We start from the raw sequence: 21,901 nt of genomic DNA on the forward strand, positions 1-21,901 counted from the left end.
GAGTTTTTAAAGTGCAGGGGACGGGGGGCGGCAGCAGGGAGAGCGGACCGGAAGCTGTAGAAAGGTCTCGCAGGGGCTCCTGGGCAATGGAGTCCCCTGCACGCTCGCAGCCCCGCTGACCGCACTCACCCAGAAGCCTGTAGCCCCTCAACAAAGTCCCGATGGGCAGGTAGGCGATGCGGCACCCGCGGAGCGGGTGCGGCGAGGTGTGGCGCCTTGTCCTCTGATAGCCGCTGGATAGCGAGGTCGAACCCAAGAATGCCTCCAATAATCCTCTGTCTGGAAAAGCCCAACATTGAGGAACACTTACATAGAAGCCTTTACACCAACGCACCACTATAATGAATACCCCTATATGCGACCAAACAAAACACTTGTGTCTACAAAACAATGCACTTCCTGCTCTACATTGACCCTGAATAGATTAGAGTAAGTATTAGGGATAAAGAGATGTCGAAGGCAAGTAGAAGTGTTGCGTTTAGGATTATGATAAACGGTAGGTTTGGGTTAACTTCACTGAATAAGGTATGGTTTAGGGTTAGACTTAGGACATGGGTAAGGCTAAGCTTTATGGCTAGAATGAGATTTAGGGTTAGGCTTGATGTTAGAATGAGGGTTATGGAGTGGTCTAGGGTTAGACAAAGGTTATGGGTAGGAGTCACGCCTCTGGATAGGGATAGGATGTACGGCTAGGATTAGACGCAGGGTTAGGTCTGATGTTAGGCAGGTAGGCTAAGATTAATACTTAGGGTGGGGCTTACAGAAAGGTTTAAACTTAGTTTATGGTAAGGTTTAGGGTTACTATTAAGGAAGGCAAGACATACACGGAGGACGGGGATAAAGGTAAACTGGTCATCTACTGAGAAATATCACAATAGCTTTTACAGCCCAACCAGACGTCATCAACCAAAGGAACGTCCTGGGATTCTGGCTGTGGCTGATGCAAGACTGGGCACAAGTAACAGATTTTTCCATTTTGACTGGCTGGCTCTTTGAAATCCAGGGTGGGAGGGACGTACATCGGCGTAGTTTTATCGAACCAGTGGGAATGCGTGGCGCGGTTTAAAAACGCCGCCGGCCTCAAAGGCATCGAACAGCTTGCATGAAAAAGAAATGACCTTTATTTCACTTGGACTTTTTTCATTTTACTTGTGCAGTGGCGAGCAAGCGAACGCAACCCACAGCAACATCATCACAGCGCCCACTGCTGGCGGCTCACAAGAAAAGCAAGCGGCCTCACACAAATTCAGAGGACTTAACTTCTTGATACAGATAACATTTTTAAACACCCCTAAACGCGTGACTAAAAGTGATACGAGACAGTCCAGTGTGTGATGTGCACTGTGTCAACGGTCCGCTGTCCCTGCACAATCCGGTGAAACTCGCCCGGAGACGACGGAGACAGACAGAGCGCGAGGAGTGTCCGGCACGCGGACTGGAGGAGTCTGGGGCAAGCGGTCATCCAGACCAGTGGACCTTGTGTACGTGGACACAGTGCGGTGGGGTCAGGGGGCACGGATAGCCAACGAAGATGTAATGTATCCAGTATTTATAAAGCGCTCTATCACCCCACGGCTATCCTGGCGCTGATAAGACGTGTGTAGATCCTGAGGCATATGCACAGAAAAAGGTGAGGAGCCTGAGGTATATATAAAGACAAGCGAGGTCCTCGAGGCATATACACAGGGCGAGGAGCTTGAGGCAAGAAGCATATGCACAGGGCGAGGAGCTTGAGGCAAGTGGCATATACACAGGGCGAGGAGGGTGAGGTAAGTGGCATCTACTCAGGGTAAGGAGCTTGAGGTAAGTGGCATATACACAGGGCGAGGAGCTTTAGGTAAGTGGCATCTACTCAGGGTGAGGAGCTTGAAGTAAGTGACATACACAGGGCGAGGAGCTTGAGGTAAGTGGCATATACACAGGGCGAGGAGCTTGAGGTAAGTGGCATCTACTCAGGGTGAGGAGCTTGAGGTAAGTGGCATATACACAGGGCGAGGAGCTTTAGGTAAGTGGCATCTACTCAGGGTGAGGAGCTTGAAGTAAGTGACATACACAGGGCGAGGAGCTTGAGGTAAGTGGCATATACACAGGGCGAGGAGCTTGAGGAACTTGAGGTAAGTGGCATATACAAAGGGTGAGGAGCTTGAGGTAAGTGGCATATACACTGGACGAGGAGCTTGAGGTAAGTGGCATCTACACAGGGTGAGATGAGGTAAGTGGCATCTACTCAGGGTGAGGAGCTTGAGGTAAGCGGCATCTACGCAGGATGAGGAACTTGAGGTAAGTGGCATATACACAGGGCAAAGAGCGTGAGGTAAGTGGCATCTACTCAGGGTGAGGGGCTTGATGTAAGTGGCATATACACTGAGCGAGGAGCTTGAGGTAAGTGGCACATACACAGGGTGAGGAGCTTGAGGTAAGTGGCATATACATAGGGCGAGGAGAATGAGGCAAGTGGCATATACACAGGGCGAGGAGCTTGAGGTAAGTGGCACATAAACAGGGAGAGGAGCTTGAGATAAGTGGCACATACACAGGGAGAGGAGCTTGAGATAAGTGGCATATACACAGGGCGAGGAGCTTGAGGTAAGTGGCATATACACAGGGCGAGGAGCTTGAGGTAAGTGGCATATACACAGGGCGAGGAGCTTGAGGTAAGTGGCATATATGCAGGGTGAGGAGCTTGAGGTAAGTGGCATCTACGAAAGATGAGGAACTTTAGGTAAGTGGCATATACACAGGGCGAGGAGCTTGAGGTAAGTGGCATATACGCAGGGTGAGGAGTTTGAGGTACGTGGCATATACGCAGGGTGAGGAGGAGCTTGAGTTATACGGCATATACTTAAGGGGAGCTCGAGGGTGTATACACACAAAAGGTAGGAGCTCGAGACATGTACACAGGGTGAGGAGCTTGAGGCAGCTGCAGCCGGTTTATACAATAAGGATCAGTAGTTTGGGGAATATATATTTACAGGGTGAGATGGAGGTATATACACAGGGTGAGATGGAGCTGGAGGTATATACACAGGGTGAGATGGAGCTGGAGGTATATACACAGGGTGAGATGGAGCTGGAGGTATATACACAGGGTGAGATGGAGCTGGAGGTATATACACAGGGTGAGATGGAGCTGGAGGTATATACACAGGGTGAGATGGAGCTGGAGGTATATACACAGGGTGAGATGGAGCTTGAGGTATATACACCGGGTGAGATGGAGCCTGAGGCATATAGACCGGTGGGTTAGAAGCTTGAGGTGTATACAGAGGGGGTGAGGCGCTGAGGCACACAGAGGGGGTGAGGCGCTGAGGCACACAGAGGGGGTGAGGCGCCGAGGCACAGACAGAGGGGGTGAGGCGCTGAGGCACAGTCAGAGGGGGTGAGGCGCTGAGGCACAGACGGGCAGGGTGAGGCGCTTCGGGTATACTGCAAAAGAGAAGCGAGCACGAGGCATGTTTACAGACGGGTGAGGAGTTCTAAGCATATACATAGGGTGAGACACGTGACTGTTAAAACATATACAGGATGAGGAACTGGGGCACACAGACAGGCAGTGCCCAAAAAAAACAAGCGCACAGAAGCGACTAAGCTACAGTGCAAGCACTATATAAATACTCGTGCTGCATCTTAGCCCCAACGTACACAGGGGACAGCAGGAGTCTGAGCAAACCGCTTATAATCTTAAGGATCTTAAACACTAAATAACGTCTGCGCCCACCAGCGCTGTAAACATATCCACTAGATCCCCAGTATGATGCACGCGCAGATCCGGGCTGTGGTCCGCCACGATGCACGCGTTCACGTGCAGACTCGACTCCTACCTCTCCAGATAGCGCTCCGAGATCTCCCCCATGGACGGGCGCATGAGGAGGCTGCAGTGCGCGGTGCGAGCCAGGCAAGTGTGGAAGTGACAGGCCCAGCTGCGCGAGTAGTAAATAGAGGAAGAGGCTGGGTGGGAACCAGCGCCCGACCAATCAGCAGAGGGCCCTGGGACTGCGCTGCGAGGCACTGGGCATCGCGTCCAGCATCAGAGGACAGCGTGACGTTGCGCAACGCTTCACTACGCCACCGCGGGGAAAGAAATAGAGATTAGAGGACGGCGCGGAACCTGCGCCCCACCAACCCCGGGCAGCACCCGCGAGGCATAACTGCACATCACTGCTATACAGCACTATTGCGCGGCGCTGCGAGGCATAACTGCACATTACTGCTATACAGCACTATGCAGCGCTGCAAGGCATAACTGCACATCACTACTATACAGCACTATACAGCGCAGCGAGGCATAACTGCACATCACTATTACACAGCACTATGCAGCGCTGCAAGGCATAACTGCACATCACTACTATACAGCACTATACAGCACAGCACTATACAGCGCAGCGCTGCGAGGCCTAACTGCACATCACTATAATACAGCACTATTATGCGCTGCAAGGCATAACTGCACATCACTAATATACAGCACAACACTATACAGCGCAGCAAGGCAAAACGGCACATCACTATTATACAGCACTATACAGCGCGGCACTGCGAGGCATAACTGCACATCACTACTATACAGCACTATACAGCGCGGCGCTGCGAGGCATAACTGCACATCACTACTATACAGCACAGCACTAGTGCAGCACTGCAAGGCATAACTGCACATCACTATTCTACAGCACTATGCAGCGCTGCACTGCACAGCACAGCACGGCACTGGGTATAGGCAAATTGAATTAACAAGAGGATGGCTGTGAAACAGCGGCTCGCCAATCACGGGCAGCAGCATGGGTGATGCGCATCACTGTTTAGCACTACTTTATACAGCACAACTATGCAGCGCTGCAGAGCATAAAACAGCTGAAGCTGCAGGCACTCCGACCAATCAATCAATCATCGCATTTATATAGCGCACTACTTACCCAGAGGGTCTCAAGGCGCTGGGGGAGGGGGATCTGCTACTGCTCGAACAACCAGGTCTTGAGTTGCTTCCTGAAGGCGAGGTGGTCCTGGGTCAGGCGGAGGTGAGTGGGGAGGGAGTTCCAGGTCTTGGCGGCGAGGTAGGAGAAGGACCGCCCCCCTGTGGTGGCTCTTCGGATGCGGGGGACGGCGGCGAGGGCGTGGCTGGTCGATCGAAGCTGGCGTTTGGGAGCGTAGAAGTTGAGGCGGCTGTTGAGGTAGCCTGGGCCATGGCTGTGTAGGGCTTTGTGTGCGTGGGTGAGGAGACGGAAGGTGATTCTCTTGTTGACCGGGAGCCAGTGCAGGTCTCAGGTGTCCGGAGATGTGGCTGCGACGGGGGATGTCCAGGATGAGTCGTGCTGAGGCGTTCTGGATCCGCTGGAGTCTCTTCTGGAGTTTGGCGGTGGTTCCGGCGTAGAGGGTGTTGCCGTAGTCCAGACGGCTGGTGACGAGGGCCTGGGTGACCGTCTTCCTGGTCTCGGTGGGGATCCACCGGAAGATCTTACGTAGCATGCGCAGGATGTTGAAGCACGACGAGGAGACGGCGTTGACTTGTCTGGTCATGGAGAGGGAGGAGTCCAGGATGAAGCCCAGGTTGCGTGCGTGGTCTGTTGGTTTGGGTGCGTTGCCTAGGGCGGGCGGGCACCAGGAGTCATCCCAAGCGGCGGGTGAGGATCCCAGGATGAGGACTTCCGTCTTATCTGAGTTCAGTTTCAGGCGGCTGTTCTTCATTCATTCGGCTACCTCTTTCATCCCTTCGTGAAGGTTGGCTCTGGCGGTGGCGGGGTCGTTGGTAAGGGAGAGGATCAGCTGGGTGTCGCCGGCGTAGGAGATGATGTTGAGGTTGTGCTGGCGTGCGATGTCTGCGAGGGGGCTTATGTAGATGTTGAAGAGGGTTGGACTGAGCGAGGAGCCTTGAGGGACGCCGCAGATGACTTTGGTGGCTTCAGATCTGAACGGAGGGAGGCGGACTCTCTGTGTCCTTCCGGCGAGGAAGGAGATGATCCACTCCAGTGCCTTCTCCTGGACTCCGACGTTGCTGAGGCGTTGTACTAGGGTACGATGGCAGACAGTGTCGAAGGCCGCGGAGAGGTCGAGGAGGATGAGGGCCGCTGTTTCTCCGTTGTCGACCAGCGCTCGGATGTCATCGGTGACTGCGATCAGGGCGGTCTCGGTGCTGTGGTTGGCCCGGAAGCCAGACTGCGAGGGGTCGAGGGATCCGTTCGGCTCGAGGAGGCGGCCAGCTGCTTGTTGACGGTCTTCTCGATGACTTTTGCAGGAAACGGGAGCAGCGAGATGGGGCGGTAGTTTTTGAGGTTGGTGGGGTCAGCCGATGGCTTCTTGATTAGAGCGCTGAGTTCGGCGTGCTTCCAGCTCTCCGGGAAGGTAGCGGTGTCGAAGGAGGTGTTGATGTCCCGCAGGTGGGGTGCGATGACAGCGTCGGCCTTGTTGAAGACGTGGTGAGGGCAGGGGTCGGTCGGAGATCCGGAGTGGATGGAGTTCATCGTGCGGACGGTGTCTTCGGTGCTGATCGGAGTCCAGGCGCGGAGGGTGGTGGTGGGGGGCGGTGGTTCGGTCGTGGTGTTCGTCGGTTGAGTGCTGAAGCTGTAGTGTATGTCCGCGATCTTGTTGTGGAAGTAGGAGGCGAGGGAGTTGCAGAGGTCTTGCGAAGGGGTGATGTCGTTTCCGGCGTTGGGGTTGGAGAGCTCTTTGACGATGTTGAAGAGTTCTTTGCCGTTGTGTGCGTTGTTGTCCAGTCGTTCCTTGAATGCAGTTTTCTTGGTGGCCCGGATGAGTTGGTGGTGTTTTCGGGTGGCGAGCTTGAGGGCAGTCATGTTGTCCGGTGTTGGGTCTCTGCGCCAGGTTCTCTCGAGGGCTCGGCAGTTCTTCTTGGAGCTCTTGAGTTCGTCGGTGAACCATGGGGCTTTCTTGCTACCGGGTCTGCTGGGCGGGGTCCTCAGGAGGGCGAGCTCGTCTGCGCAGTCGCTGATCCACTTCGTGAGGTTAGTGGCCGCCTGGCTAGGGTTCGTTGTGCTGGTGGGAGGGTTCATGCTCAGGGAGGACGCGAGCTGGTCGGCTGTGATCTTGTTCCAGCTCCTGCGTGCAGCCTGTTGCTGGTGGTGGTGGATCGTGGTCCTTGCGAAGCTGAAGTGGACGCAGCTGTGGTCCGTCCAGTGGAGTCCGGTGGCGTGGCTGAAGGCGATGTCCTTGCTGGATGAGAAGACGGGGTCGAGTGTGTGTCCGGCGTAGTGGGTGGGGGTGGTCACCAGCTGCTTGAGTCCCAGGTTGGCGAGGTTGTCCAGCAGGGTGGTGGTGTTGCGGTCGTTGTTGTTCTCCACGTGGAAGTTGAAGTCCCCGAGGAGGATGTAGTCAGTGGAGCAGAGGGCGTGCGGGCTGATGAAGTCGGCGATGTCTTCGCTGAATTGTGTGCGTTGTCCCGGGGGTCTGTAGATGAGGGTGCCTCCGAGGGTGGTCTTGGGGTTGATGTGGACCTGAAAGTGCAGGTGCTCGGCGGTTGCGAGGGTGTCGTCGGTGTTGGTCGTGATGCGGATGGTGTTCCTGTGGACGATGGCGATGCCTCCTCCGGTGTGGTTGATGCGGTCCCTTCGGATGATCTTGTAGCTGTCTGGGATGGCGATGGCTATGTCGGGCGCTGAAGAGGCGTTCATCCAGGTTTCCGTGAGGAAGGCGACGTCTGGTGACGTTGTGTCGAGCAGGTTCCAGAGCTCGACGGCGTGTCTGTGGATGGAGCGGGTGTTGAGCAGGATGCACTTCAGGTGGTTGCTGCTGTTGCTCGTCGAGGTCTTGAGCACTGCTGGAGTGGTGCAGGTCCAGATGCAGGTGAACTTGCAGGCGTTGCAGCAGAAGGGTCCGTGGGTGCGTCTCGGGTTGGCTCGGTAGCAGCCCAGGAGTCGGCCGGCGTTGAGGGCGTTGAGTTCAGTGGCGTCGTAGGTCCGGCGGGTGGGCTGGTGACGGCAGGGGCCAGGGGTCCTGGCATTGGGCGCGGTCCAGGCGCGGACGGGCGCAGACGGGCTTACCTTTGGCGCTCAGTCGGCGCTCCCGCTGCGCGCGTCCGCTGCGCGGTCGCTGAGGGGGCGTCATAAGTAGGACCCGGGAGGGAGGGTCAGCCGGGAGGCGGGAGGACCAATGGGAGAGGAGGGGAGGCGGAGCTACGGGTCAGCGGCGGCGGGAAGCACGGAGGTGACCGGGGCAGCGGGGCCGGTGAGGAGCGGGGGCAGAAGCGGCAATCACGAGCGGGCAGCATCTATGCTCTGCCTCACTCGCACATGTTCCCCATATCCACAAAAGCAAAACCGAAGGTCGCTCGTTCTCCTACATCGCATCCAAGACATGGAACCACCCCCTCAACACATCAGAGCCTCACTTTTTGAGTTGCGCAAGAAGCCAAAGACCTGGCTCTCCATAGGAGAGGATGCTGCTTAACAGCTAGAGCGGCCAACCCTGAAGCAGGGGAACCAGGTTGGAGTATGGTAAGAGGCTCAAGTATTCTGTGATTCGGGGCAAATCAATTAATCTTCCTGTGCTGAGAAATTTAGTCTGTAATGCAACTGGTGCTCATAGAAAGCGCTCTAAAACCCGTTAGTCGAGTTTGCGCTATACAAAATCAAAAAAATATACACATATAAGCACCTTTGGGGCCACAAACCTAAGGAGCAGGGTCAAGACTGATTTGCATTTGCTGGGTCCAAATTGGGGTGGCATAGTGAGCAGAAGAACAATGGATTAAACCCAGAACTGTTGACTGGGGATGAGTGGTTGAAAAGTTTCAGCGCTCTGTCCATCATCACCTTGTGTTTGCTTTGTTCGCCCTAAGTTGGCAGGGTATGCCCAGACGTGGATCCCTTGCTCGTTGTGCCACTGGATTCAAGCTAGCCTGGCTGATGCCCAAAACCAGTCCCAGAATGCTGGTCTCCGGTCCAGGGAAGACCTGGCCTGGCAGTTCGGGCTGGACTGTTCCCATGAGGCACAGGGTCAAGACTGATTTGCATATGGCTGGGTCCAAACTGGAGTGGCATAGCGAACATAAGAATTATGGATTAAACCAGATCTGTTGACTGGGGGTGAGTGGTTGAAAGGTTTCAGCACTCGGTCCATCCTCTTGTGTTTGCCACACACCTATACACCTTGCTCAAGCGCCTGGAAACCCTCTCGGGTGATACAAATCAACGTAACACCGGGAACCAATGTGCATACTCCTCCCACTGAATACAGCATACCACGGCACAGCACTTCACAGCTGCAGGCAGAGACAGTCAGTAGAAAGAAGTGCCTGGATGGGAACTTCACCCGCATCAAACGGTCGCGTGTTATGCCCTGTGTCTCAGGGATGCACAGCATAACAGCAATACTGAGTACAGCATAACACTGCCCGCGCTTCACAGCACCAGCTGCAGGCACAGCAGAGCGATGAGGCTGACTATGAACTATCTCCCAGGGCAATAACCAGAGCACTGCCACCAAAGAGTAATACACTGCGCAGAATCGGCCACAGGCAAAATAAACAGGGGGGGGGGGCTTAGCAGAGCACCAGCACCCTTTCCGGCCCAGCCCACACCACACACATCCGCTAGAATGCAAGGCACCACAGTACGAATCACTGCACAGCGCCTCCTAGCATAGCACCAGCTGCAGGCATCAAAGCAAATAGAAGATGCTGTTACACAGCACCTCCACTCTGCACAGCGCGGAACAGCACTAGCTGCAAACACCGGCTGGGAATAACTTCACTCGCAGGTAGCCTGCAAAACAATGCGGGTAACAGTGCACCATGGTCCATGGTCTACTCTGCGTTTCTCAATAAAGCACATGGCTTCAGGGCACAGACTAGCACAGCACACTACTGAAATATATTGCACCATGGACACAGGAACTTGTGTAGGGGGCATGGGGTGATTTACCCCCCTCCGCAGCCTCTCTTGAGATTTTGGAGTTGGTGACGCAGGGGACACCGTCGTCGTCTAACGCCCACATTTTGAAGCGGAAACTGAAGATGAATTAAAAGGGGGACAGAGAGCACTGCTTTCTGAAGTCACTGCAGCCGTGTGACGCGGTGCCTCCTGGGAAGGCAGCTGATGTTATTTTAAGTTATTGTTACTGTTGGCTCACCAGGCTTCACACACACCAAATTTAGGAGAGGTTCAAGCACGTCTAGGACCACAAGTAAAGCATTAGAAAAAATCCAAACAGTTTGAAGCCCCCTAGATTTTGCACCTTATTCAGGGCTTTAAGTAGGTGGGGGGGTCTGTTGGGGTCTGAGCCACCCCCAAGTTTTTTTGGGGGGCCTCGAAAGGGGGCTCTATTTTCAGGCCTCAAAGGTAGGGTGACCAGACGTCCTGGTTTTTGTTTGGTGTTACTAGTGTGGGTAACATGTCTTGATAGTGAAATACTGCCAATTTCGTTTTTCACTATTGAAAGGCCACCTTGCCCATAGGATAACATGGGGAATGCTGCCTGCATATCTTCCCATAACGGCAAGATAGACATATGGAATCTGGTATCCTTGAACTCAGAATTTAATAACATCCATCCTTTAGTGAAGATGGTTTTTAAATTCTAAGTTTGGAAATAGCACTTTTAGAAAGTGGCTATTTTCCTGTTCAACCTTTCTGTGTGCCTCTGCCTGGTTGTGTATTGACTGTCTGGTTTGTGAGTGACAGGGGCTGGGGACGGCTCCGGGAGACTGGCTGAGTCAACACAAGGCTGAATAGACCCATTTGCATGTAGAGTGGTGGAAGGAGCAGCACCTGGGTCTCAGAAGGGCTGTGCATGCCTGCCACAAAGCTGGCTCCACCTCCTGCGGTGCGTCTGATGGCCCTGGCCCACACTCACAAAGGAAGAAGAGGTGCACTGACAGAGTGCACTCAGAACTGGTTTAGATTGGGTCAAGGACCCCTCACACAAGAAGAACAAAGACTATTGGGGTATAAAAGAAGGACTGGAGCCCCAGTAAAAATAGATTAGGAAACTTTGTGATCAAGAAGGAATCCGTGCTGAGTGTCTGGGAGCTGACCTACAGTTGCTGAGATAGCTGAGCAAGAGGACCAAGGGACTGTGCTGTGTCCCCCTGACTTGAAGAGGAGCTGTGCTGGGTGCTTTGCCCCTCTGAAGCCTGCCTATCTCCAAGGGCCTGAGAAGAGCTGGGAACTCAGGGATACAAAAGTTCTCCAGCACCCACCCTTCCAGCTGCTGTGTGGGTCTCTGCGCTGTGCCTTCGTGATGCTGCCCCCTGTGAAATCTGTCTTGGTGTGCTCATCGGCACACAGCTGGGGCGTAAGGTCGTGATGCCTGCTCTGCCTCAAGCGTGATCTGCCCCTGGATCGAGTCGCTCATGCTCCGTACGGATTAACGCACCGCTGGGGAACTTTGGAGCGCCTGCTTTACCCCGGAGCGCTGTGTGCGCATTGACTCTACCCCCGCCCCTCGAGCTGTGTTGGGTGCCCGAGCCGGGTTCTCCGCTCTGGGAAGGAGCCTTAAAAACACCCTGCCAGTATTCACCATCACAGGTGTGAATCGTAATTTCCGAGCCGCGCTCGGATTGGTCACAGCAACGAGCGTTTCCCCCAGCAACACGGAGGTTCGTCAGGCGGAGATACGCTGTGTCTGGAGAGAAAAGGTAGAAGGTCTGCTGAAGAAAACTGTTTTGAGAAACCCCAGCAAAATAGACACAGTTAATATCTTCAAGGGTTTTGGGAAATCCTGCAATAGATTTCTGAGTAATGTAAATAATGTTGACATGTTTTTTTAAAGTGTTTGGTATTTTATGGCTTATACTTAATAAATATACTTTTTTGCCTATTTTATTATCCTTTGCTGGATGCGACTTCATAATTTTCTTAAACACACAATGCTAGTTATCTTGATTTAGACCACGCCCCTACTCGGATAGGCCACAACCCGTTGAGAAATTGGCCACGCCCCTTCTAGAGCACCACCAGTTTTTTTCCCCCACTTAAAGCCCTGACCTTATTACATCTCTTCGAGGGGAGACAAGTGAAGTGCAGCATGGCTTCAGACAGACTTGTAAAAGGGGGTAAGATGTAACCCTCAGACACCTGGACTCAATTCTGAGCTTTTCCACTTTAACAAACTGTGTGATCCTTGCTCATTTGCTTCACTATTATTTTTATTAACCGACTAGTGGGTGCATCCAAGTAATTTAGTCCAGGATCTGCGCTCTACAGGGCACCATCTGTGTATGGTTAGTATACAATCATCTCCCGTCATGTTTATGAATCACAATATAGGCCATATACATAAAGAACACTTTTTGTAACTCGTTGATACAAGGCCTGTTTTTTTTGTTTATACAACTTTCAATTAATATCACTCAATTCAGTGATATGATCGTATGTACTTAATTGAGGCACAGACATATCAAAAAATAAATGTCTTTATATATTGAAGTGCCTTTGCCTTATTTTTATAAATGTTTGTCTATCGAATCACATCTTTTGATGCTTTGACGCCTCGGCTCATATGTTGGCTCGCTCATCTCTGCCCCCCTTAGCCCAGGAATGTGATATCTCCTGCAGCCGACACTGCACACTGCTTTCTACTACCGCACCACACTGCACTACCTGTACTATTCACGTAACACGGAAACAAGCATTTTCATTGCCTGCAGATTCGAGAATGAAAACAACAAACAAATAATTCCAAAGAAGGCAGGTGCACTGGGGAACCGTATATATCTAAATTCCTCTGAAGGTAGGCGGTTCTGATCGCCTACTCTGCAGTAAGGCCCCCGCCGCCCCTCAAACTCTTCCTTTCATTAGAGCCATTATACATCTAGGTGTAACCAGAACGGGCCAAGCTGAGAAATCTGAGCTTTTATAACTTAGCTATACACTCACTTATACACGTTTTTTTCTCAATGTGTTGTTTTGAGTACTTCAGCAAATAATGTAATGAGATTTTTAAATGGTAAATACGATCGTTGCTGCTCCCTACCACTTTGTACGCAATCATGATCAACACCATTGAAAGTTTGCGAAAAAATATAAAAATGGAAAACACAGCTTTTAAAAAGTTTTGTGCACATTCGACAAACGAAGCCACATTTTTTGCGGTAAAGAGGAACTAAGCTAACCAACCAGAACTACAGGAGAATGTTGCTCCCTCTGGAATACATCTATTTTCAAAAACGCTGTCACTGTAAGGTCAGAAATGTTGCATTCCACGCTCAAGATGTTCTTTTAAAGGTCCATTACAAAATAGCGAGAATTTAAAAGAGACGGGACTCCGATGCCACCCCACCAAGTGGCAGATACTATAAAATCAGTCCGCTGTGTTTCTTGCTGCAGCCGAGCGCTATTCTATATTCTTTCAAATCTACTGTCCTGGCCACAAGTGCTTAATGTCCAGGGGAATAAAGGTAAAGCCAGAAAAGACCACGGAATGCCACCCAGGGCCTGCTTCACAGGTTTAGAGTTTTTAAATAATCGAAAGTCTCTGTACGCAAACTTGTGCACAAAAAGTGTTATCCGTGCACACTCTGCAGATTCCAATGGCCACACTTATTACCCAAGACCAATTTACAAAGATTTTACGCAGGGCAGAAAATCCGACTGAGTGTGTTGGACAGCACAAGTAACCACGTTTCACATTTTTCCATGAGGAGAAACCCATTTCTCTACACTCCAGTTAAACATTTGCCTTTGCCACACCCCATTACTCACTTCTAAACATCCACCCCCCACATCTACCCCGTGAACATCGGATGTGAAAATTCAGTCATATGTGGAGTGTGCAGTCAGAAAAACCCTGCTCATCGGGATGTGGAATTTCGAGCGGCAAATTCAACTCCGGAGCAGCGGAGTGCCTCTCCCTCGCCGACACTCACTCCCTCCCTCGCAGCAGAATCTGAGTACGTCTCTTTCACCCTGGTCCAGCTGCTAGTGAGTCTGTGATAGCGAGGGAGGGGCACTCGCCCAGCTACTGTACTGGTGAGTGTGTGATAGTATGGGAAAGACACGCACCCTGGTCCAGCTGCTAGTGAGAGTGTAACAGCGTGGGAGGGGCACTCACTCTGGTCCAGCTGCTGGTGAGCGTGTGACAGCGTGGGAGGGGCATTCAGCCAGCTCCTGGTACTCGTGAGTGTGGAAAAGGCACTCACCCTGGCCCAACTGCTCGTGAGTGCGTGGCAGTGTGGGAGAGACACTCAGTCCTGCTCCTGTTACTCGTGAATAAGTGTCAGTATGGGAAAGACTCCTGGCCTGCTGCTCGTGAGTGCATGGGAGAGGCACTCACCTGCTACCACTTCTGAGTGCGCCACAGTGTGGGAGAGTGATTAACCCTCTCAAGGGGCGTGCCTGAATAGGTGCGTCAGGCACTCCCCATGTCCATGAGCAGGGGTTTGCACTGGTGAGACCCTCACCCTGCAGCCCCTGAGCGACTGCACTCACCCTGCTCTGCAGGGTCTGAGTGGGTGACACTGGGCGGGGCACACATGCTTAAGTTGTACAGGCGGATACGGTGGCGGGAGGGTCCAGGACTTATTTTTCGTCATCACAGACTCAAAGCAAGAGATAGAACGGGGGAGTCAGAAGAGAAGAGGGTGGTAAGGATAACTAAACAGTGATAAAGGGAGAAAGCAGGAAGAATAAGAACCAGCAAGATAGAGAAAGTGTATCATGGTGGAAGAAGGGTGGTCCGGGTGGAATCAAAACGAGGCTGCCTTGGTGTAAGGTATTTCCGGCAACTGGCGGCGGGCCTCCCAGATAAACGTTTAGATAGCTGCACTTAGCCTTACAATGAAAGCGCTAAGTGGCACTTACACGGTCCTTGCACCCCCCCGGCAGCACGAGCGGATCTTGCTACTCAGTTTTCTTTCTCCCCGAGGGCGGGGGTGAGTGGGGGTGGATGTCGGCAGGGTAGCCGTAGTTAGTGGAAAGTGTGGTGGTTAGTGTCGGGAATGCGAAGGCGGGCCATGATCCGTAAGAACCTCCGGCCTCTGCTGAGCTCGAACACCCACTTCCCGAGGCGCGAATCTTTGAGCATATGCATTTTAATAAGTCAGAATTGACGGCCGTCTTCTATATCTCGATTTAGTTCAGAGTGTCGCGAGCCCATACAAATGGAATCAGCGCGCTATAAATTCTGGTGACTTCGAAAAGGTTAGAAAAGCGTCAACAGAGGGGCGTGGTTTGGACGCCGAGGGAGATGGCGGCGCTCTAAATCCCTCTGCCCGTGCCGAAGGAATCGCCTTGATCTGGAGCGTAATAACCCTCTCCAGCGCCGACAAAAATAAAAGAGTCGGACGGCGGAATGTGAGCGGGTCACATAGAGCGCTCAGTCGACGAGCTGTGTGAAGGAGAAGTCCGGTTTTGAATGCTTGGCAGCTCCGCTCCGGACGCTGCCGGGCGCTGGTGAAGGACGGCGGGAGGAAGGCGACGTGTCCGCCCAGCAAGCCGCTGAAGACGAAGACGCCGGCAGACGGAGATCGAGGTTCCATGGCATGAGAACAGACTTCAAGGATTCCGCCGGTGAATCGGTCTGTGAGTGGCATGGAAAGGGTAGCGGGTGCAGAACCGTGAGTAAATGAAACGCTTGGCAGGCACAGAAAACGAGCACAGAAAGCAGCCACCACTCGCATCATACAAAATGGCGGAGTAACGCATATTTTAAGAACTGCAGGTCCACAGATTGACTTTACCCACATGATATGAGCGTTTCCACTGGGATTAAGGAATTAAAAACGATTGTGCCTGAAAAACGTCTGATCATTGGCTTCACTAATAACATTAAAATCGGTAACTTGATGATAAATGGAAATGTGCTTTCTGGGATGATTTTGGCCCCTGAGGATTGATATTGATCTTATATGCGAGGTCTGACCATGTTCCCAAATCATCCCAATTACCTTGACACTGCTAAGTCACCAGGGCTGCCACAATCTCATATGCTATGATGGTTGGGTGCAGGCTCAACATGAAGGTATGATTAGTTGTTGTTTTATAATGGGCAGAAGCTGGTAAAGACTGGTAAAGACTGAAAAAAAAGTGAAGATTCTGAATGTATGATCGGAGAGTGCGCCTACCACACGCTGTGTCACTGTAATGCGATTGAGTGTGAGTTCCACTCCACACATATTGAGTATTTTAAGCTATGGTATACTCCAAATGGTGACGCAAACTTTCATCCTGAGTTAAGAATGGCGCCTTCAGCACAGTGTTTGACTTGATAGAACTAACGGTCAGCTTCATTGATTGCCGGTTCCTGGCTATCTCAGCTCTCTCAATGGTCATCTGGGGAACAGATAGGAACAAATAGAAAATTCTCCGGAGCCTGGACAAGTAAGTGCGTCACGGCGGTCAGGCACAAATCAGGTGAATCACTGTCCACGATCAGTCAGTCTACATCAGTCAGTCTACATCACGAATAAACATGTCAGACAAAGAGCTAGCAAAAAGTCTAAAGAGACTTAAGTCTGATCTACCCTCACCTGGCAAAGGGAGGAAGGATAACCCGGATCCAATAGATTTAATACTTAGCAGACTTGATGAAGTCAGGGATCTGGCGAAGGCGACAAAAGAAGAAGTGGCAGCAATCAGACAAGATAACCGCGATACCAATGCAAAACTTTTAGAGGCGGAAACGAGGATTAGCAAACTCGAGGATATGGAAGTGAAGACCTGCAACGCAGTTAAACGCTTGTGTATAGCAGCGGATCAAACAACACGGAAACTCGCTGAATTGGAGGACCGTAATCGAAGGGGGAACCTACGCATTTTTGGAATTCCGGAAGGTTCAGAGGATCAACTGGGGAGCTGCGTGGCTTTTCTTGAGTCCTGGTTTACCCAAGCTACAAACATGACGTTTGTACACCCACTAGAATTTGATAGAGCCCACAGAGTCCCGGCAAGGATCTCAAAGGATGAAAAGGGTCCCAGAGCTATTGTTTGCAAACCACTCCGGTACCAGCATGTAGAACAGATTCTTACCTTCATGCGTAAAAACAATCACATTCTGTGGAAGTCTGCTAAGGTCTATATATCTCAAGACTACAGTAAAGAGACGGTGGAAGTCAGGAAGGCATTCTTGGCGCTTCGACCGCAACTGAAGAAAAGGGGCTTCCAATATGGATTCATTGGTCCGGCAAGGTATCGAGTGATTATTCAGGGCTCTCCACACATTTTTTCAGATCCACTGAAATTGAAACGTATGCTGGATGGCCCTGAGGACTTGGACATGGAGACGAATAATCATGAAAGCCCCGCTGACCAGGCTTCAGCCTCAGGTTATAAATGAAGGGTATCCTGCTACACGCATTCTCCAATGGTTTTCATTTCCTAGTTGTTAAGCAGAGCAATTGAATATGTTCAGCTATTATGTCACACGAATTTGGTACTTTGGAAATAAGGATTATGGCCAAAGTTGAAGACTTTCTGATTCGGAGTTTGTATTTCCGTATATGTATCCGTATTATACACATTCTATACATTTATATACATTTTTCAGGATACTTTGAGGGCCCAGGTTAGGGCCCAGGTTTAAGGTGCTGAATGTGATATCCATGTTTAAACATTTGTATTCTTCGACCATGAGCTATTTCGTTTAAGGTGCTGACTGTGGTATCCATGTTTAAACATTTGTACTCTTCGACCATGAGCTATTTCGCTTATACGTGTAATGCGTTTTCGCATACCTCACAACTTAGTTTTATAATGTTACCAGCTGGTATTAATGTGGGTCCTGACACTCAGTCTAATGAAGGTAATGCCTTGTTTCGTTTATCTTTTATCTTGCAGTCTTTGCATTTCCTCATACGTGCAAGGTTACTTGGTACTTGATTTATTATAGTTGTGATAGTCGTGATAGTTGTGATAGTTAGAACAACTCACAAGTTTTGAGTAAATGTTAATAGTCTTGAATGCTCCAAAGAATATGGATATGTTTAGGCACGGGGAGGCTGCACTGCACTCTCTCTCCAATCGCCATGCCTACAAAATACAGGTGGGGTGGGAAGGGTGGGGGGTCGAGGGGATTGGGGGTTCGGGTATGTGTTACTTGTCTTTTATATTCGATTCTTTTTCTTTTTCTCTTTCTTTTTCTTCTTCTTGCTTGCATTTTCACTACTGCACTGACACTTGATGGTGATGTGGGTTATAGCCTCTGTGTTCACTCATATGTCCTCTCGAAGTCTCAGGGAGATGGAAGACCAACATTTTGTAATTGGTCAAGTGTGATGTACGTCTTTCTCCAAATGAAGCATTCTTTAACTGTTCACACATAACGCTGTGAATACTCCGATGGGAGTATGTAATATGGACAAGATGAAGATATTGTCACTCAATGTTAAAGGTCTGAACCAGCCTATCAAAAGACAAAAAATCTTAGATTATGTGCGCAGATTGAAAGGCGATATTGTATTGTTACAAGAGACGAAACTGGAAGCTAAGCTGTTTTACCACTTGAGGAACAAGTTTTACAACGAGGTTGTGGGTGCAGAATCTGTACACAAAAAGAATGGGGTGTTGATTCTTGTCGCGAAGAGATCAAAGGTGGAGGTTTTATCTCATGAGGCTAGCTCAGACGGGAGGTGGGTTACGGCAAAACTAAGCAAAGAAAATACGGAGTTTTATGTTACGAACATATATGCTCCTAACACAAGTGACCTCAAGTTTTGGGAGGACTTAAATAAACATATGGAAAATATCCCAGATAGCGCTGTTCATATAGTGGGTGGTGACTTTAATCTTCCAAAAGACGCAACGCTAGATAGGGACTCCCACTGCCCTTTCAAACCAAACAAATCCCATAGAGCCTTCAATAATCTGTGTGAACGCTTTCATTTAGTGGATGCGTGGAGGCTCCAGAATCCCACAGGGAGGGATTATACCTTTTATTCTACACCGCATGATTCATATTCCAGGATTGACTACATCCTCATAACACAGAACGGGGTACCCAGAATCGAATCTACCAACATAGAGCCTCGTGTGATGTCGGATCATTCTTGTATTTCCCTGTCCATTACAAATGCCAAATCATCTCCCCGGCAGACGTCTTGGCGCCCGAATGATGAGATATTAAGCGATGCTCAACACAGATCTACAATACAAGCTGCCATTGTCTCTTACCTGCAAATTAATAAAGAGGGGGACACATCTGATCTTACTAGATGGGATGCTATGAAAAGTACAATACGGGGTGTATGTATCAAGATTAGGTCTGCCATGAATAAAAATTATAACGCGAAACTAGAATCCCTTGAAAGTGAAATTGGAGATCTTGAAAGTAAACATCTAAGGTTAAGAGACAATATGACTCTTTATGCTCTGGCAAATAAGAAATATGAACACAATAAGTTAATAAGTGAAAGGGCTGGAGTTTGGCTGGACAAAGGGAAGAGGTTTAAGATTTGTGAATCCAATAAAGCAGGAAAGAGTCTAGCTTCATATTTGAAATTTAAAGTACAAAAAAACTGTATTAACATCCTTAAGGACGCCTCAGGGAACTCACATTCTGATCCAGATAAGATAGCTGAGGTATTTAGGGTGTTCTATGAGGACCTGTACGCAAAAAATACAAAGGTGGAGGAAGATAAAATTAAGAATTATTTGGACGAGTGTGACCTTCCAAGGTTGACCGCTGAAGACCAGGTTAGTCTAAATGGCCCAATTAGTGCTGAAGAAGTAGAAAGTGCGATTAAAAAACTGAAATCAGGGAAGGCACCAGGCCCAGATGGCTTTACAGCAAAATTCTATAAAACATTTCCAACTATGTTAACTGGGCCGTTGCTAAACCTATTCCAAGAAATAAATAGCTCTGGTGAAGTAAAAGGCACTCTGGCGGAGGCAACAATTGCAGTGCTCCCGAAGGAAGGGAAAGATCCATCGCTCCCAAAAAACTACAGGCCAATTTCACTAATTAATATTGACTGTAAGATTCTAGCAATGATACTCTCCGCACGTCTTCAAAAGGTGCTCCCACAACTAGTCCATCCATCTCAGGCGGGCTTCCTAAAGCATAGGTTGTCCAGTGATAACACACGGATTTTGGCGCATGTGCTAGAGAAATCTAAACTTCTAGACACCCCTACAGTGGCAATAACGTTAGATGCCGAAAAAGCCTTCGATAAGGTTGATTGGGTCTTTCTCAAAGCAGTCCTCAATAAATTTAATTTGGGGGAAACATTCACACGGCTAGTGATGTCACTTTATTGCTGCCCCTCGGCGCGAGTAAGGGCGGGTGGTTCGTTCTCATCCTCCTTTTGCTTAAAGCAAGGTACGAGGCAGGGGTGCCCGTTATCACCCTCGTTATTTTTGTTGGCAATTGAACCGTTCTTATATCATATAAGGGAAGATCCTAAAATTGCAGGTATACCCTTTGGAGACTGCACGGTTAAATTGACAGCATATGCAGATGATGTGCTTGTCTTATCTGAAAGGGCGGATGAGGCAGTGTCTGCACTCATGTCGGACATTGAAGAATTTTCGAGGGTTTCGGGCTACAAGCTCAATAAAGACAAGACGGAGGTCAAGCTGCTCAACAATATAGGGGACAAGGGGATCTTGGGGGATTCTGGTCTTACATGGCAGCCCAAATGCTTTAAGTACCTGGGGTTGGACTTCGATAAGGATTTGGTCTCCACTCTAAAAATAAATGAAGAATCGACTTTGAAAAAAATATCTACTCTTCTAGAAAGTTGGTCTCCGAAATTTCTCTCTTGGTGGGGCAGGGCTGAAACTCTCAAAATGATGTCAACACCCTTAGTTAACTACCTGGCCAGTATGCTCCCTATGACGTTCTCTAATAATTTTGTCTTAAAAATAGACCAGCTGTTTGGTAACTTCCTGTGGCGGGGCAAGAAAGCCAGGATATCTCTAAAGAAACTGCAACTGGCAAAAGATAAAGGTGGCCTGGGTCTGCCATCGTTCAGGAACTACCAGACAGCCTTTCTTTGTAAGCAAGGTGCTCAATGGTTAATAAAATCACCAACTTACACTCCTGTGTGGATTAACATTGAGAGATCAATAGTAGGCAAGGCTCCGCTTGAGTCTTTAATCACCATGGATCTGTCGCACCTACCTCACTCCAGATACATATTGTTAAATACCAGAAGGGCCCTACTTAGACTTGACCAAACGCATAAAACCAAATTGACATTCTCTAAATCATCATGCATGTCATTATGGAAAAACCCCTACCTTAAACACACGGGTGTGGAACTCTTCTGGGAGTCATGGTCCGAAAAAGGTATTAACCTGGCCGGAGACTTGTATGACAACAGCGAACCAATCCCGTTCTCAAGCCTACAGACGAAGTTTGGCCTAGCCCCGATAGACTTCTATCATTTTCTAAAAGTCAAGGCGACATTAACCAGCCGTAACTTCACACCCTACACTCCGTGGCTGATAACACATCTCCCACGCATTATGCACTCAGGTCACTTCGTTTCCAAGGTGTATAAATTGTTGTTACCGCTGCCCAGCAAATCTCACAAAGCAGTGGAAGTGAAATGGGATGCGGAACCTAACTCCACAGGGATAGAGTGGGATTGGGAATGGATTCATAAATCAGCACTTGCCCACAAAGTATCACCCATCCTATTCCAGACGAAGTATATGCTCATAAATAAGTCGTTCTGGACTCCGGAAAAGCTATTTAAATGTAAACTACGTGACTCCCCGGAGTGCTGGAATTGCCAATCAGGGACTGGTGATCTTCCTCACATGTTATTCAACTGTCCCCTGCTGAGAGAATATTGGGAAAAAGTATTTGTATGCATTCATCACGTGTTTAAGATAAAGCCAATGAAGGAATTTGTATATGTCATTTTAGGGGGGTTGGAACCGCGATTGGCAAATGAGCATGATCGCCAGCTCTTGGATTTAATGTTGACATTGGCATGTAAGGTTGTTTTATGCAAGTGGAAATGTTTTAAGGAAGTAAATTTTAAAATTTGGCAGGAATGGCTGTCTTT

At 49.8% G+C, this 21,901-nt stretch overlaps 1 protein-coding gene across 3 annotated transcripts in view; it reads right to left on the reverse strand.

Moving 5' to 3' along the window:
* Positions 1 to 21,901, reverse strand: part of RGS3 (regulator of G protein signaling 3) — a 688,935-nt gene that overhangs the window by 21,316 nt on the left and 645,718 nt on the right. Inside the window, exon 1 of one of the 3 annotated variants that reach the window (XM_086921266.1) lies at positions 3,822 to 3,882. The exons of the other annotated variants lie outside the window; for them this stretch is intronic. Within the exon in view, the coding sequence (XP_086777392.1) occupies positions 3,822 to 3,865 (44 nt within the window). The 5' untranslated portion in view covers positions 3,866 to 3,882. Of the gene's footprint in view, positions 1 to 3,821; positions 3,883 to 21,901 lie in introns of those variants that run through there. 3 annotated transcript variants of the gene reach the window in all.

Source organism: Lissotriton vulgaris, chromosome 5 (assembly GCF_964263255.1).
Source record: "Lissotriton vulgaris chromosome 5, aLisVul1.2, whole genome shotgun sequence".
Lineage (NCBI taxonomy): Eukaryota > Metazoa > Chordata > Amphibia > Caudata > Salamandridae > Lissotriton > Lissotriton vulgaris.